General features: G+C 53.6%; 6 protein-coding genes across 6 annotated transcripts; 2 read left to right on the forward strand and 4 right to left on the reverse strand.

Annotated features, from left to right (window-relative positions):
• Window positions 1–746: 746 nt before the first annotated feature.
• On the forward strand, window positions 747–4,326 carry M409DRAFT_68401 (uncharacterized protein; the record flags this gene model as incomplete). Its single annotated transcript, XM_033817822.1, has 4 exons — window positions 747–1,560; window positions 1,608–1,654; window positions 1,707–1,816; window positions 3,480–4,326. 4 exons carry the CDS (start codon window positions 747–749, stop codon window positions 4,324–4,326), a joined length of 1,818 nt encoding a protein of 605 aa, XP_033664338.1.
• A 904-nt stretch (window positions 4,327–5,230) lies between these two features.
• On the reverse strand, window positions 5,231–7,570 carry M409DRAFT_68402 (uncharacterized protein; the record flags this gene model as incomplete). The annotated part of the gene is made up of 5 exons (XM_033817823.1): window positions 5,231–5,399; window positions 5,459–7,213; window positions 7,267–7,361; window positions 7,423–7,492; window positions 7,548–7,570. The coding sequence occupies 5 exons, from the start codon at window positions 7,568–7,570 to the stop codon at window positions 5,231–5,233; spliced, it is 2,112 nt and encodes a 703-aa protein (XP_033664339.1).
• A 594-nt stretch (window positions 7,571–8,164) lies between these two features.
• M409DRAFT_68403 (uncharacterized protein) lies at window positions 8,165–9,269 on the forward strand (the record flags this gene model as incomplete). Its single annotated transcript, XM_033817824.1, has 4 exons — window positions 8,165–8,250; window positions 8,315–8,610; window positions 8,663–8,874; window positions 8,934–9,269. The coding sequence occupies 4 exons, from the start codon at window positions 8,165–8,167 to the stop codon at window positions 9,267–9,269; spliced, it is 930 nt and encodes a 309-aa protein (XP_033664340.1).
• Window positions 9,270–9,527: 258 nt separating this feature from the next.
• On the reverse strand, window positions 9,528–9,912 carry M409DRAFT_26066 (uncharacterized protein; the record flags this gene model as incomplete). The annotated part of the gene is made up of 2 exons (XM_033807944.1): window positions 9,528–9,654; window positions 9,701–9,912. The coding sequence occupies 2 exons, from the start codon at window positions 9,910–9,912 to the stop codon at window positions 9,528–9,530; spliced, it is 339 nt and encodes a 112-aa protein (XP_033664341.1).
• A 954-nt stretch (window positions 9,913–10,866) lies between these two features.
• M409DRAFT_57359 (uncharacterized protein) lies at window positions 10,867–11,256 on the reverse strand (the record flags this gene model as incomplete). Its single annotated transcript, XM_033813607.1, has 1 exon — window positions 10,867–11,256. The coding sequence occupies one exon, from the start codon at window positions 11,254–11,256 to the stop codon at window positions 10,867–10,869; it is 390 nt and encodes a 129-aa protein (XP_033664342.1).
• Window positions 11,257–12,586: 1,330 nt separating this feature from the next.
• On the reverse strand, window positions 12,587–15,997 carry M409DRAFT_57360 (uncharacterized protein; the record flags this gene model as incomplete). The annotated part of the gene is made up of 1 exon (XM_033813608.1): window positions 12,587–15,997. One exon carries the CDS (start codon window positions 15,995–15,997, stop codon window positions 12,587–12,589), a length of 3,411 nt encoding a protein of 1,136 aa, XP_033664343.1.
• Between the last annotated feature and the right edge of the window lie 34 nt (window positions 15,998–16,031).

Here is a 16,031-nt window from a genome sequence, read left to right on the forward strand (position 1 = left end):
GATGCGATTTCTTTTGTAATGGCTTATGGACGAGAAAGAGATACCCGCCTTACCGACCGACTTCACACTGGCACGCAGCGTGGGGATAGAAAAGGCCGCTGTAATCTATCACGCACGGAGTATGCTTTGAAGACTATGACTTTTACTAGGTAGTGTCAAATGAGCATTGACTGCGAAATTGATTGATCTGTTTAATCAATTGTCAAGTGCGTTGTTTGGTAGAGCTGCAATGAGTGAGGCTGGGACTGGGCCGGCTGCGTCAGTCGCCAAGCAAGCTGCCAGGATTGACCTGGAAGCTGTCGAGCTCTCTCTCCTTGGGACGAGGTGTTTGCACGCATCATTTATGCTTGCATTGAGGAATCCACCACACTTGCATGCTAGGTCTGCGTCCTCGTCCTGTCTTGCGAGCCCGTCCGTCCCTGCTTGATCTCATCCACCGAAGCTCTCACCAACCCGAGCAGCAGCAGCCGCCCGCTAAACGTCCCGCCGAACTCGACCACCAAAACACCACCGACTTCTCCTCCTCAAGCACCACCGCCTCCACCCACGCCCGCCCTTTCACGCCGCCCGAAATCCACATAGCACTTCCGGATAGCCCAGAGCTTCTGAAGTCGCCACTGTCCGCCTACACCACCGCGGCGAGCACCGACGAAGAAGAGGAAGACGCTGGTCCGCAACTTCTAGCTCAGGCAGAAGAGCCATTGCAAGAAACAGCTACATCACCAGCCTCCGACACCACCGCCACAATGCCGGCCAGCGATCAAGATGAGCGGCAGGAAGGCTCCATCTTCTCCGTCTCCGGGCCCGTCATCGTCGCCCAGAACATGACTGGATGCGCCATGTACGAGCTGTGCAAGGTCAGCTACGACCAGCTCGTCGGCGAGGTCATCCGTATCGACGGCGACAAGGCCACCATCCAGGTCTACGAGGAGACTGCCGGTGTCACAGTCGGTGACCCCGTCGTGCGCACTGGCAAGCCCTTGTCCGTCGAGCTGGGACCCGGTCTGATGGAGACCATCTACGACGGTATCCAGCGCCCGTTGAAGGACATCCACGACAAGTCGCAGAGCATCTACATCCCCAGAGGCATTGATGTGCCGGCTCTGGACCGCACGAAGAAGTGGGAGTACACGCCTAACGACAAGGTCAAGGTCGGCGACCACATCACCGGTGGCGACATTTTCGGCGCCGTCAAGGAGAATACCCTGCTTTCCGACCACAAGATCATGCTTCCACCAAGAGCACGGGGCACGATCAAGTGGATTGCTCCCAAGGGCAACTACACTGTAGAGGAGAAGCTGTTGGAGGTGGAATTCGAGGGCAAGAAGAGCGAGTACAACATGATTCAGAACTGGCCGGTCCGTGTGCCTAGACCTTCGACGGATAAGCTGAGCTCTGGCGACCCGTTCATTGTTGGACAGCGTGTGTTGGATGCGCTTTTCCCCGCCGTTCAGGGTGGTACTGTCTGTATCCCCGGAGCTTTTGGTTGTGGAAAGACGGTCATCAGTCAGTCTGTGTCCAAGTTCTCGAACAGTGATTTGATTGTTTACGTTGGATGCGGTGAGTATCTGTCGATAGTTTGATTGGGGCTGCGCTGATTTTCACAGGTGAGCGAGGCAACGAGATGGCTGAAGTCTTGATGGACTTCCCCGAGGTAGGCTTTCGAGACAAGTGATCTAGGCCTTGTACTGATCGTGATTTTCTAGCTCACCATCGACTTCGAAGGCCGCAAGGAGCCCATCATGAAGCGTACTTGCCTGATCGCCAACACTTCGAACATGCCTGTCGCCGCCCGTGAGGCTTCCATCTACACCGGGTGAGTACTTCCTTCCTTTTGCTCTCCTCACCTTCCCTTCGAAAATCGTTCCTTCCCCATATCATGTGGAGCTCCTCCCCTCTCTGTTCTGGACGCGTCCGCACGCGAAGATGGGAGCCTGGACGCCCCATCTTCTGATCTGGGATTGTACTGCTGTCGAGTGGGATCCTTACTCTGGTTGTCTTGCATCCTCGAAGTACACCTCCAGCGATTGAGAACAGACTGAACCAGACCCACAGCCTGCTGCTACTTGTCGTCGTGCACATCAACTTCAGAGACCTCGATTCAAGATGCCGAACGTACTGTCGAAGATGTCGCTGGACTTGGATCTGGAGCTGGACCTTGACTCCGAGATGGACCTCGACTTGGGCGAGCTGGGCTCCGACGTGGACGAACTCAGACCAGCACTCAAGAGAATTCTAGATACGATGCACAAAGCCGTTAACGTCGACGCTCCGTCGTGGTACATCAATCCAGACTTCAAGACCGTGTTGGGTGACCAACGCAAATTCGATGACTTGGTCGATGCATGCGACCTGCAGCTGCCATCTGAAGTCGAAGCGCTGCTGAACTCTCCTGAGCCGCCGACTATTGAGACCTTGCTTGCTCTTCCAGCACCTCCTCGTACCTCGTGGGGCGTATATGCTGTGATCATGACGAAGCCAGGCGAGAGGCCTCGACTCTACATAGGATCTGGCACCAGCGAAGTCGTCGGGGTTTCGGGACGGGCTAGAACCTACAGACCTGGATCCAGTGGACCTTTTGCTGCGCACATCCTTACAGCATTGAGAAATGGCTTCTCGTTCGCCCATGTCGGCATACTTTGCTCCATGGATATGCCTTCACCTGGACTGGCTCCCAGAGCAAGAGCCTTCGTCCTAGCTGCTGAAGCCACCTTCACTCTGCTCCTCCACGCCGCCTTTGGGAAGAAGATGGATGTTAAGCTCGCCCATCTTCTGCTCTGGGATCGTACTGCCGTGGAGTGGGATCCTCTATGCAGTCATCTACCATTTACCGAAGCGATCTCTGGCAACCTTTACCAGACCGAAGAAGAGCTAGAGCTTGCTGCTGCTGCTCGTCGTGCTCGTCGCGCAGAGAACGTTCGAAGATGGGTAGCAAGGCAGAAGGCTGAAGATCTCGATGGGTTCCTGGCTCAAGGTCGTCAGACGAAGAACGACTGGAATGAGAAGAACCGCGATCGATACAACCAGACCGCAGCGAAGACCAGAAATAAGGCCAAAGAACTCAAGCGATTCTTCTGTGAAGACTGCCAAAAACCGCTGGCCTCCGACTCCGCTCTGACGAAGCACTTCGCTACTCAAGAACACAAGGATACCGTTGCTGGTATCGAGAAGCCTCCAATGCAGAAAGGCTCAATCGCTCGCGCTGCCGTCTCAGCCAAAGCGATCGCCAACGGAGACCACCCTTGCCACGTTTGCACCAAGGCGTACCCCAATGACTGGAGCCTTCAGAGGCATCTGAAGACTGCGCTTCACAAGAAGAAGGCCGCAAAAGCCAAGCGGTCTTGACTCTGGGATCCATTCGAACCACAGGACCTCTCGCCGTTGGAATCGGTGCCGCCTATTTCATTTGTTGGACCTCACCACCATTTCGCCTGCACAATTTCACCAACGACTATATTGCATTTACTGACATTTGGAAGCATCACCGTGGCCGAATATTTCAGAGATCAGGGGAAGAACGTCGCCATGATGGCTGACTCCACTTCGCGCTGGGCTGAGGCTCTTCGTGAGATTTCTGGTCGTCTGGGAGAGATGCCGGCAGACCAAGGTTTCCCAGCCTACCTGGGAGCCAAGCTGGCCTCTTTCTACGAACGTGCCGGCAAGGTCATTGCCCTTGGATCCCCCGACCGAAAGGGCAGTGTCAGCATCGTCGGCGCTGTCTCTCCACCAGGTGGTGACTTCTCTGACCCCGTCACATCCTCCACGCTCAGCATCGTCCAAGTCTTCTGGGGTCTCGACAAGAAGCTCGCCCAACGCAAGCACTTCCCCTCGATCAACACGTCCCTCTCCTACTCGAAATACACCAACATCCTCGCCAAATACTACGCCGAAAACAACCCCGAATACCCCGGCTACCGCGACCGCATCCGAGAACTCCTCTCGCAATCCGAAGAACTCGACCAAGTCGTCCAACTGGTCGGCAAGTCCGCCCTCGGCGACGCCGACAAAATCACCCTCGACGTGGCCGCGCTCATCAAGGACGACTTCCTCCAACAAAACGGCTACTCGGACTACGACCAGTTCTGCCCGCTGTGGAAGACGTCGTGGATGATGAAGGCCATGATGACGTTCCACGACGAGTCGCAAAAGGCGATTGCGCAGGGCCAGCAGTGGAGCAAAGTGCGCGACGCGACGAGCGATATCCAGAATGAGCTGCGGAGTATGAAGTTTGAGGTTCCCACTGAGGGCGAGGAGGCGATTGGGAAGAAGTATGAGGCGTTGATGCAGAAGATGAATGAGAAGTTTGCGAGTGTTGTTGATGGGTAAAGTAGAGTGGAAAGGAAGGGGGAGGGGGGTTTGTGTAGAATAGGCTTTTTGTGGGTACGGCAGTTTGATAGAATGGCACTTTTGAAATGGCTTTGCAAGTGACATTGAACGTCTATTCTCGGTGTTCTGCCCAAAGTGGAACGAACATTCATCCCCAGAACTCCTAAGCCCTCTAAGCAGCTTAGAGTGCGATTAGCAGCGCAGTCGCTTGTGAAAAGTTGGAGAGAGACGGCCGTTCGGGTCGTTCTACTTTGACCGGACCGAGGAGAGTGCCTACATGTACTCACTACATGTAGCTGCACACTATCGAACCAGCTTGCGGCCTCGATGGTTGTCTCGATTCACACAAGTAATCAAGGCACCGAGAACGGCACCTGTACTCTCCTTGTTGGTCCGGTCGGTCAAAGTGGAACATCTATCCCCAGAACTCCTAAGCCCTCTAAGTAGCTTGGAGAGCAATTAGCAGCGTAGTTGGTTGTGAAAAGTCGGAGAGAGAGATGACACTTCTATTACGGTCGGTATAGAATGTCCCACTTTTGAGCGGAACGGAACACCGCGCAGGGTAAAGAGTGCGGTCGTGATGGACAGTAGGGAAGTTTTGCAAGTTAAGATGCTCCCACTAATCGCTTTACTACCTCTGTGCCCTTGATGATACGAGGGCGAAAATGACTGCGCTCAACAAAAACCACTGACTGGGATATCAAGACTACCTTACAACAGTTCTCGAACCACCCTCGATCTCTCAACACCGGAGCACCGTGCGTGCCATGCCAGTCGCTCTCTTAACTCTTGTGCTCTCGCTCGCCCGCTCTTGCATGTCTATGCTGCTCTCATTTCCTCACGCGCACTCTAACTCGCTCATCCATCATCGGTCGAAACCTTGAAGTTGAGGTACTGGCGACGTTTACTGCACCTGGCTGACAATCTCACTGGCCTTGCTGAGCGACTCGACCATGGACTGGCATTCTTTCCGCCGCCGGATCGTGTAGTCGCTCTCCTTGAGCAGGTCGTCGAGTTCCTGCGTGCGGTACATTTGCTCGAGGAGTTCGCGTTGCATTTCGTCTTTGGAGTGTCTAGACATCAATCATTAGCATCGTCACTGATTTGGGGTTCTGCATGTCATGGTACTCACTCCACAAGGTTCAACATGATAGCTTTGGGCACCATATCGATCATCGTCCTCCGGACAATGTTGAAGTAGGACGTGATGAGGAGCTTGATAACCTCGACTTCTTGCGTCTCCTTCTCGCTGAGCGTGCCGCTGGCTTTGAGCGTTGGTGGTGGAGCTTCCATGGCTGCCATCTTCTTCTTGTTCTTGCTGGCGAAGAACGATCCAAAGAAACCCGAGCCGTCCGCGCCGTTCAGATCCAGACTAGGGCTTGCTGATCGCGGAGGCTGGGCTGCTGCTGGTAGAGGTTTGCCGGTCTTGGGGTCGACTTGGACAGGCTTGGATGCGTTGTGCTTCTCGTTGACGATGGCCATGGCGCGGTGGCCGTTGAGGAAGTCTGGGTGGCCTGTGTTGACGTAGCAGGCTTCCATGGCGACGAGATCTTTGACGAGCTTGTTGGTGGGGTCCATGGACTTCTTGAAGAAGGAGATGACTACTGCATGTAGCTTCTCCTTAAGTGCTGGATATCTTCGGAAGAGTGGCTTGTTAACCAGTTGTCCTAATATCCGCACCAATTCGTCGTAGATCAAGCTAACACACTTGAGTGATGGATCCTCGAGACGCTTGATTTGCTGCTTGACAATGAGCTCGAATGCGGTGGTGCCGACGAAGAGCGCGGGCGAAGATCCAGATGAGTTGTAGAGAATTGTTCGGATATCGATGTCCTTAACTTGGTCGAATGGATCCACGGCCTTGACACCGTTGCTGTAAAGTTCGTGGTATACAAACGCGATACGGGCACCACCAGAAAGTTCGACTGAGGATAGCTCTGCGTTGTGACCTTCCAGTACTGTACGGTATTCGTTCGAGAACTCGGTAATGATGTTGAGAATAATGTTGGCTGGGTTGCCGAGCATGCTGTCGCCTAGTTGCTGAAGCTCAGCCGAGTATTTCTGCAGCGAAGCTTGAATGCGGGCTTTGATGTCTGGCAGGGTCTGTTTGATGTGCATCATGAGGATGAGGTTGAGCTTTCGCGCGAGGTATGGTGTTCCGCAGTAGGAAGCCTTGTTTCGGTAGGCTTTGTGGTTCTCGAAGAAGTTCTTCTCGTTCTCGAGGGCATATGAGATGGCCTTCTTCGTCTCAATGTCTCGTTGTCCTCGGTTGACCACAGGAACGTAGCCTAATCGGAGAGGGATGATGCGGCCTGCCAGAATGTCCACCACATCTGTGCCCTCATCCATCAAATCCACCTTCGTGAGCACACCGATTGTTCTTTGACCTTCTGGGTCCACTTCTCTTGCAAGCTTCAAACCGTCCGAGTTGGCCAAGTCAGTGTTCGCTGCAGTCACGGCAAGAATGATGGCGTTCGGCTTGGAGATCTGCTTGAGCACCATCTCCCTGATCTGCCTCTCGATATCCCTGGGCTGATCACCCACGGGCACTTTGGTTAGACCAGGCAAATCAACGAGCGTCAAGGTAAGCACGTTTGGCGAGTAGATGCGCAGGTTGATGGGTGCTGGCGAAATGCCCGCATTCCGCCCAGTCTTGCTCTCGGTCTCTTTCACAATCTCATCTCGGATCTTGCTGAAGTCGTGGAACTTCTGCCCAGGAATGTGCAAGAACTCTCCCCACTCATCTGTATTGGCCTCCTTGTCTGTTGTCCCCTCGACCTTCTCGCCATTGGGTACGCCATTCTCTTGCGTCTTTGGTGATGCCGCTCGGTTGATGAGTTGTAGGATCAGCGGTCTCCTCGTGACAATACCGGTGCCTCGTGGTAAGCTAGAGGTTGTTAGTATGCCAGGTACCCTCAAATATGTGAACGCCGCTCTTACAAGTCTCGCCCAACAATGTTCTCCAACACCGAACTCTTTCCGCTAGATTGCGATCCAACGACGGCAATTTGGGGCAAATCGATGGGGTTTTGAACCTGTTGTATGGGCAATCAGCACGTTTCCTTGGGCTGTTTCGGTGGCTTGCGGGACACGTACGCCAACTGTGGTGAAGACATCCTGGAGTTTGTTGACGAGAGTGATGAGTCCAGGGTCGTTCACGTTTATCCTATCCACGATCAGCCTTCCTCCCCATTATACAGGTATTAGTTGAAGCGGCTCACGCGTTGGGATTCGTCTGCGCCATGGCAGGCGGTGTTCAGGAGGGTTGCGGTATGCGGTTTGGGTGCGCGGAGGACGTGGATGGTCGTGGTCGAACAGGTCTGATCAGTCTTTTGTAGAAGGTTCGCAGGAGATTGTGGCGGAGTGGGTTGGTGGCGGGAGTGGTTTATCTTGCAGCCTTCAGTTGTATACCGCCCGCCATCAAGTGACGACGCTGCCACAAGCTCGCTGGTTCCGCCAAGCCAAGCTCCACGGCACGGCCCGACTCTCGAACCGCAACTCAAAAGGGTTCCCACTTCACCTCCTCGTCTTCCGCGTCCGACAAGCACTCCAGCAACTCATAGCAAATTGTTGGAAATCAGCAGCAATGCTCGCAAGTCGACATATTTGCGACCTGCTTCCAACGAACACAGTTCACGCATTGAAGCCTCAGAAGGCTGTGCGCACCGGTAAGATCACGAGCGAATGCTCATGACTGCGAATCTGCGTGAAACAATGCGAAGAAACTTGGCGAAACCAAATGCTGTAACTACTCCTAGGCCAACACTACATCGACTATCAATCTTATTCGCCTAACACAGCTCTCGGGCACTGAACACAGCAAGATTCTCTTTGACTGATGTTCCAAGTCGGCCAGGTGCTCAAGGGTCGGGTGGGCTCTTACAAGCTGACGCGCAAGCTGCAAGACTCGGTATGGCTCGGCGTGTAAGTCAATATTCGAGATATGATTTCCATCGACAGATAGCCAATGGATGCTAACGCGACGAAGTAATCAGCAGATCGAGCAAAACGTCATCGTGAAGTGGGTGGACCATTTCCGCACGGGCTACGAGCGTACTGCGCTTCTTCGTTTCCAGGATCGGACTCCACATATCCGGCCTTTATTGGATGAAGTGCAATTGGAGAACGGAAGCAAATGGCCGGCACTTGTTCTCAAATGGCTCGAGGATGACACTCTTCGCACTTCGGCTCGCGGGCCTGTGACCAGGTCTGAGTCGAAGCGTGTGGGAGCCGGGGTTTTGAAGGCGCTGCAGGTGATTCACGACGATGGCTATGTGCATACCGGTCAGCATTGCGCTTGCATGGATTGGAGCTCAGTCTAACATATCAAGCGCAGATGTCAAACCAGATAACATCCTGGTCAACTTCGATCCTTTAAGCAAGGAGATCACCGATGTTCAACTAGCCGACCTCGGCTCTACCGTGCAAGAAGACTCCAAGCATGCCAAAGATGGCGACATGATTGGCACCGCCCTGTTTCGAAGCACAGAAGCAATTCTTGAGATGCAGTGGGCCAGACCTACCGACGTGTGGTCATTCGGGGCGACGGTACGACCGGCTTTTGCGCAAGAGGTATTGAGTGAAGAGTCGTCACTAACTCTTGGCAGATGATCAGTCTCATATACGGAGGCAATTTCAACCTTCTTCGACCAGACGTTCCGGTCGACCATGATGAGTACGATCTCAAGATTCTGATGAAGCAAAACCAGTTCTTTGGCCCGCCTCCCATCAAGTACACAGAGATTGCGGACGAGGATCGGCTCGAGGTCTTGACATATGTCGTCGAGAACACCAAGGACAATCCTCTACCCTTTCGCAACATCACCACAAGGGAAGTGTCGGAAGAAGACAAGAAGTTCTTGCTGAAGATCATGAAAATCGATCCAAGGGATAGACCGACCGTTGGAGAACTGCTAGAAGATGAGTGGTTCAATTCTACCTGAACATAATGAGTTGCACATCACACTCTCTCACTACTGAGGCTCGACACAACACGCACAAATTTCCTTTGGTCGGCCTGGACTTTCATACTCTGCTGGAGAAAGACTTCGATTAAGCAACTCGTCGCAAATGTAGCAAGTAAGCACTCCGCTCCCATACGCCAGTATTCAACATCATTTCGCTCATAGCAAGGTCCAGCCTTGCAGGATGTCATAAAGCAATCAAGTCATCAACACTCTCGCCTCCCCAATTCCCACGTCTCACTTCTCCGTGTAGAAGTATGCACTCTGTCCATTTTCCGGGATTTCGTTGTCTGGAGCAACCTGTGGCATCAGGATGGCGCTGAAATGCACTTTCGGATCCTCCTCGCTGGAATGCTCTATGTCCCTGGATCTGATCAGCTAATGTCACTCAACCGGATAGTTTCACATACCTCAGAATTGCCTCCTTCGTGCCTGGGGTTATCTTGTCGGGGTTCTTCTCAATAACGGCGATGAATCGCGGCCCTTGGGTTTGGATCATCTCGGTTGGTCGGAACCACTTATCTGTTCGAGTGGCGACTGATACAGCTACATCTTGGCCGTTCCTCTTGACGGTGCCCACTCTGGCTTTGGTCAGGATCTTGGTGAACTTGGTGGTTGACATCGTGGTCTATTGTACCGGCTGCTAGTTTCTCGTCTCTGGGTCTCTGAGTCTCTGGTCTCTAGCTCGCGGTGTGTGGTGTGTGTTGTGGAAATGTATGTTGCTGTCGATCAAGCCTTGCTAATAAGTGCAGGGCGAGCAAGAAGACAATAGTGCACACTGCTACTATTGACCAGCGTGCAGCCTTGCATGTGGTCTTCACGAGCAGCAAACACTTGCCGCTGCACGCGGTTCTTCGACAGCAGGTCTGGCAAAGCATGCTTCCCATATTCAAGTACGAGTTCGAGGAATGGCAATGTACCATTACGGGGCTTCTTCAGCAGCAATCTTGTTCTCCTTCTTCCAATTGGACCCGAGAAGCGTATGCCATGGTATGTATATGACTGCGGACTATCAAGGTAGAACGCACGATAATGACAGGGTGCTTGTGGTATGAAGCATCGAGAAACAAGCCCAGGGGCCTGGGCTGTCGTTCCCATCTCTCTTGTGCAGTGAGTCTATCCTAGCCCATACAGAACGCAGACCTGTGGACGATTATGAAGATTTGCAACTCAGGCACGTTCATTAACGGACAGTGAATCGAGAGGTAGGTATTGGAGTTCCGCCCCTGTGCCAGCTATGCAGTGCGCTAATCAATGCGCAGGAAGGCCTACGTAGAAACAAAAGCCTCATTCTCGAGATGTGAAGCATGACTTGACTTGCGCCATTCAAGTATGAAGATCGATACCATCCGCATCAACTCAATGAAGAAGAACACCTCTCTCCGACGTTTGCTCACTGACTAGGCCACGTATATATCCATCGAGCGTCGACTCGGACACCTGCGCTGAGAGATAAAATCGAATCGATTACGATCTGACAAGAGTGCGAAATGTCCCCAGGGACATATCCGCTCAGAAGTTCCAGACACTCCACAACGCCGGACACTCGAAGCATTCCACAAGCCGAAGGAACCCGCTATCCAACCCTCAACAACCAAGTCTCCCTCTCTCGATCCTTCGCATAAGCCTCATCCCCGGCCAGTTCAACCTCCTTCGCCGGCGAAAACCCACTCCTTGTCAAACACCTCACACTCCGCTCGTTCCCCCGATCGACCTTCGCAAAAAGCACCTGCCCGCGATACGTCCCCAAATACCACCGACAAAACGCCTTGACCGCCTCGGTCGCACACCCCTTCCCCCAGTAGTCGGGATGTAACGAGAAACCGATCTCGCGCGGGCGGAAGGTGCCTATTAGGCCGATGAGAGTTTTGTGTGGGGAAAGGGTTATGGCGTGGATGATGACGGGTTGGGAGGAGTGGCTCCATTCCGCCATCATGTTGACGAGGACGAGGAGGTCGTCGAGCATTTGTTCGGATTGTTGGAAGGATTTGGTGGGGCCTTGTTTTCTTGAAGCCAATGTTAGCACATGCGATGTTGTGGGTTGAGAGAGGTGGTGGACTTACGTTCATTTGGTTACTTCATAGTTGGATTGAAGTTTGTGGAAAGCGTCGAGGTCGTCTTCGGTTACGGGGCGGAGGAGGAGGCGTTCTGATCCGATTTCCATGATGAAAGTTTGCCCGTGAAGTAGCGATGTAGGATCGGCTGCTGCTCGTGCGATCGTTCGTTCCTTCTTTCCGTACAAGTCGACGACGTCGCTTTAGAACAATCGAGACCTATTTCCAAAAGGGCCACTCGCCTTATATACGATCAACACCACGCCCCACGCACCGCCTATCTCATCCACGTGCCGCACACAATTCCCACGCATCAGTTTCAAGTTTTTTCCTCATCAATTCGTTGGCTCCTACTCGCGGCTCAATGCATGCACCAAAGATATCTCCACTTCACATCCACCAGCGACGTGGTCTCGGGCGATGCGAGATGCAAGCGAGATATTCAAGATCTCGCCGCACCCCATGAAGCTGGAAATGCAGGATCCCGGGTTGATGCCTGCACGATGACGCGGAATTCTTCGTGACGTGAATGGTCGATTAATCAAAACCACGTCGCTGGCCTTGTCTTGTTTTGGCAGTTGCATGGAATGTGTGGTGGAGATCGTGCATGTCGCGATGGAGGGCATCCTTGTCTCGGCAGATACGCAAGATGCAAGCCGGCCGCTTGTGCGTGGCCCCGGCAATGCAACTCCCCGATTAGGAAGAAGTCAAGATGGGCCACGTGAGGTGACAGTTTCGCGAGGTTTTAGATGATGTTTTGGTCTGGGACTAGGGTTGGGAGCGTGGGTGGGTTACGTGACGTGAGATTTGATCCGGTCGTCATTCCTTGGATACGAGTCTGCTGGAGCTGGAGCGAATGTATTCGATCGACTTGTGGGTTTCGATACAGATCTCGAACAATTTAAGGCACATCGACGCATGAGATCGATATCTCTGTTTCCAGTTCTGCCGAGAATAGATGCCAGCACCTTGAGATACACATCTGCAACAGCGGCCTAAAGAGCCACCTCGTAAATCTCGTATGTCTTGTCGTCACTAATCATCTCGAAGGCACATGTATGTACAAGTACCATATCTGACAAGATTCAGTCCCTTGGCACAACGAAGCATGCAGTTACTGCAACGGTGAGATCTACGAGGCGCTAGAAGACCATGGGCTCGACAAGGTGAAGCTATTGGGATGACTTAATGTAACAGTGGTTTCTGATTGTCTAAGCTGCTCGAACTAACTACGCAGTGGGTTTATTCCCACCTCTCAACCCCACTATCCTCCCCATCCCCTCGATACCTCTTCCAATACAACTGACTCGTCGGGATGGCGGAGAGATCGCTCCGCTCGATGTACTGCTCGCGATCCGATACGGTGCCGTCGTATTGAGGGATGTCGCTCCAGACGTTGCGGCCTTCTTCCATGACTTCTTGCATGCGCTCGTTGGAGCTCATGGATGCTGCTGAGGCGTGGTGGATGGAGCTTGGGCGTGCACTGCTTTGGGCGGATGGAGTGCGGTGAGAGGTGCGGTGGCTTCGATGGTTGCTGCTGTGATGGCTGGACTTGTGGCGGGAATTGACGGAGGAATGCGGTGATTGAGTCGAGTCTGCTGCGTGAGCCTCGCTCTGAGCCGATGCCGAACGGTCGTTGCTGTGTCGACTGTGCCGGTGGCTGCTATGTCCGTCACTGTGCCGTGTGGTGTGACCACTCTCCCCAGTGTCGTGGGAAGACGCTTTCGAGTCGTCCGATACGGTCTTGCTCTGGTATGATGATGAGCGTCGACCCGTATGGTGACTGCTACGATGGCTCTTGTGACTCTCACTCTCATGGCGCTTTGGTTTCCGAGATCTAGCAGTCCCAAGAGAGAGCCTGCCCCAGCCGACTGACTGCGGTTGACTTCGAACAGACTCTGACCGCTTGTCACTGTGATGGCTGTGCTTGTGACTGCTGTGTCGACTGCTTCTGTGGCTACCACTCTGCCTTCTACTCTGTCGACTACTGCGGTGTAGATTGTGATCGCTATCGTGCTGGCTGCTTGGTCGACTGCTGTCCCGACTCCCACCCTCGCCAGTCAGTCCAGATCCATCATGAGCTTGCTTCGATCCGGAGTGTTCGTGCGACCATTCAGAGAGCGTCTGCACCCGGCTGTGTTGTCTACTTTGCTCGCTCCGCTCTGACGCATGCTGTTCTTCCCATGTCCCTCCCCAGGTGCTTTTGTGAGCTAGGTCGTGGACATACGTATCCTCCTGGGTTGGTGGACGCTCATCAGACAACAACCCACCACTGCTCCGCTCACTGTCCATGCTCGGTACACGATAGCTGGCAGGGCCACTCACAGAAGCCTCAGCTTCATCTTCGCGAATGCTCTCCTCGAAGCGATGCCCGTCAGAAGAATGCGCTCCCCAACCCGCAAATCTATGCCTACTCTGAGCACGTCTCGCATTGATGGTTAGATGGCTTTCTGTCGGGGAGATGTTTCGACGCATCCCTTCTTCCTGCAATGCTTGCCATTGCTCATAGGTCATGGTTGCGCCGTGTGGGTACGCCTGACTGGGAAGGACGATCTTCGATTGAGGCGGAGATGCCATCTCGGTGGGCGAGCGGCTCAGAGGGTGAGGTGAGATCCAGCCCTTGCCGGCGAAGACTGTCGGTCGTACTTCTTCACGATCTCTCTCATAATGGCTCGTGCTGTGCGAACGCCCGGCAGATTCGGTCGAGCGAACGGCAGAGGTATGCTCTTCGATCTCTTCCCATGTTCCGTTGCCTTTCTCTGAGTCCTGTCCAGATTGAGGAGGCCCTGACTCACTTTGACCCTGCTCATGAGCATTCCATGCGTGGCTTGATACCTCTCGTGACCGAAGACTGGTTTGACGACTGCGAGCTAGGGCTTCAACACCATCTGGATCCTTCCAGCCTTTCCCGATCTCCTCGAAGGTGCCGGCAGTAGATCGCCGCTCTCTCTCTGAACTCCGCTGAGACCACGCTTGACTAGCGCCTCGAGTCTCATGAAAAGAGAACGGTTTGGAATGGGTTGACACTGCCGATTTCCCAGATCTTAGCACTTCCGGGGGAGCTTCAGCCCAACCTTCTCCAACTTCCTCGAAAGTCAGCTGTGAACGAACTCTTGAGCCGTGCTTGGAGGAGCTTTGTCGAGAGGCAACCTCATCTAGGCCGCCCTGCGTCCAAGGGTCCATGTCATTCGCCACAGTTGGTACCACTGTTCTCCTGCTCGACGCCTTCGATCTAGTGTTGGCCGGCTCTTCTTCTTGCCACAATTGATCTTGGTGCTCACCGTTTCCGACAGGCGTCTGTGAGTGATGTGATACTCGAGAATGTCTCGAATGCCTCGAATGTCGACCTTTCGATCGGTGGCCCTTTGAACTTCTGTCCGAAGCATGCCTCATTTCAGTCTTCGAAGAATGGTGCCTAGAAACGACCTCATCTTCTTCTGGTACATCCCAAGCATGATCGAATCCTTCAAAGACATTCCCTGACCGAGCCTTGGAGCTGTGTTTCGACGATGCGATCCTCAAGGCGACCCTGACTACATCCTCACCTACCACACCTTGTCCGATCTCTTCCCAGCTGACAAAGGTGGCAGGCTTATCGACTTCTGTAGACCAGGGCTCTGCTGTTGGGAAAGACTCATGGGGTACTGATCTTGTTGACTGGGGCTTTGAGGAGATCTTGCCACGCTTGCTCGATCTTGAGGATGTCACTGACTCGACGGTAGGCTGAAGGTGGACTGTACCTGCTCTTGAAGGTGAGCGTGGTTCGGGCGCTTTCTGCTCCCACGACTGGCACCGACCTTCGCCTACTTCGATAAAGTCGTCCAGGTGTGCCGCGCCGTCTCGGTTTGAGCTCGTCTCGTTGTTCTCTGCCAAAAGACCACCCGACATGAGCGCCTCTGCTGTTTCTGCACCCGAATTTGCTTTTGAGTTCTCAGCTTGCTTCTGCTTCTTCTTTTCCTTCTTGCTTGGCTTGTTTGCCGGCTGTTCCTGTCCTTGGCTCGGGCCTTGGTTTCCCTTGCGCTTTGACTTTTCCTTCCGTGTTGCCTTCTGTGTCTCTGGTTCAGGTCGCACTTCTGAAGATGCCTTGACGTCGTCATCCTGCGCTGAACCCTCATGTTCTTCTTGCAAAACATCGGAGACTGGCGAGTCTGCTGCAGCTGGCGCCACACTCGCAGGAGCTTTCTTCTTGTCTTTCTTCTCTGCTCCTACTTTCTTGTCTGTTGTCTCCTTTTTCGTCTTATTCTGGGGACGCGTTTTGCTCTTCTCCTTTCCCACTCGCTCACCGCCCTTCGCGCTGGGGTGATAGCTCTTTGGTACATAGAAGCCCTTCAGAGCTGGCTCTTCGTCTGCAGAATTCCTTATATCGCCGTAACCTTGCTGTGCAGCTCTTTCCCTCTCTGCAACTCGCCGCTTTTGCTCCATCGTCGCTTGAAACAGCTTGCGAAGAAGCGCGCCATCGATTGGCTTGACTCGGCGGCCCTCTCTCGGAGCTACGCCATTGAGGCCTGCTGGCAGTGATCGAGGCACATCTTGATGAGTGGGCTGCTCCTGCCTGTGTGGCGTGGCTTCGTAAAGGACATCTCGAGGTTTTGCTGAAGGCGGTCCCCAGACTGTCGGGCAGCGGTCGTCGATGTAGGATTGGGTGTCATCCATCGCGATAGTTTTCTGGTGCCAGATTCGAGAAGTT

The sequence above is a fragment of the Zasmidium cellare genome (genome assembly GCF_010093935.1).
Source record: "Zasmidium cellare ATCC 36951 unplaced genomic scaffold M409scaffold_30, whole genome shotgun sequence".
NCBI lineage: Eukaryota > Fungi > Ascomycota > Dothideomycetes > Mycosphaerellales > Mycosphaerellaceae > Zasmidium > Zasmidium cellare.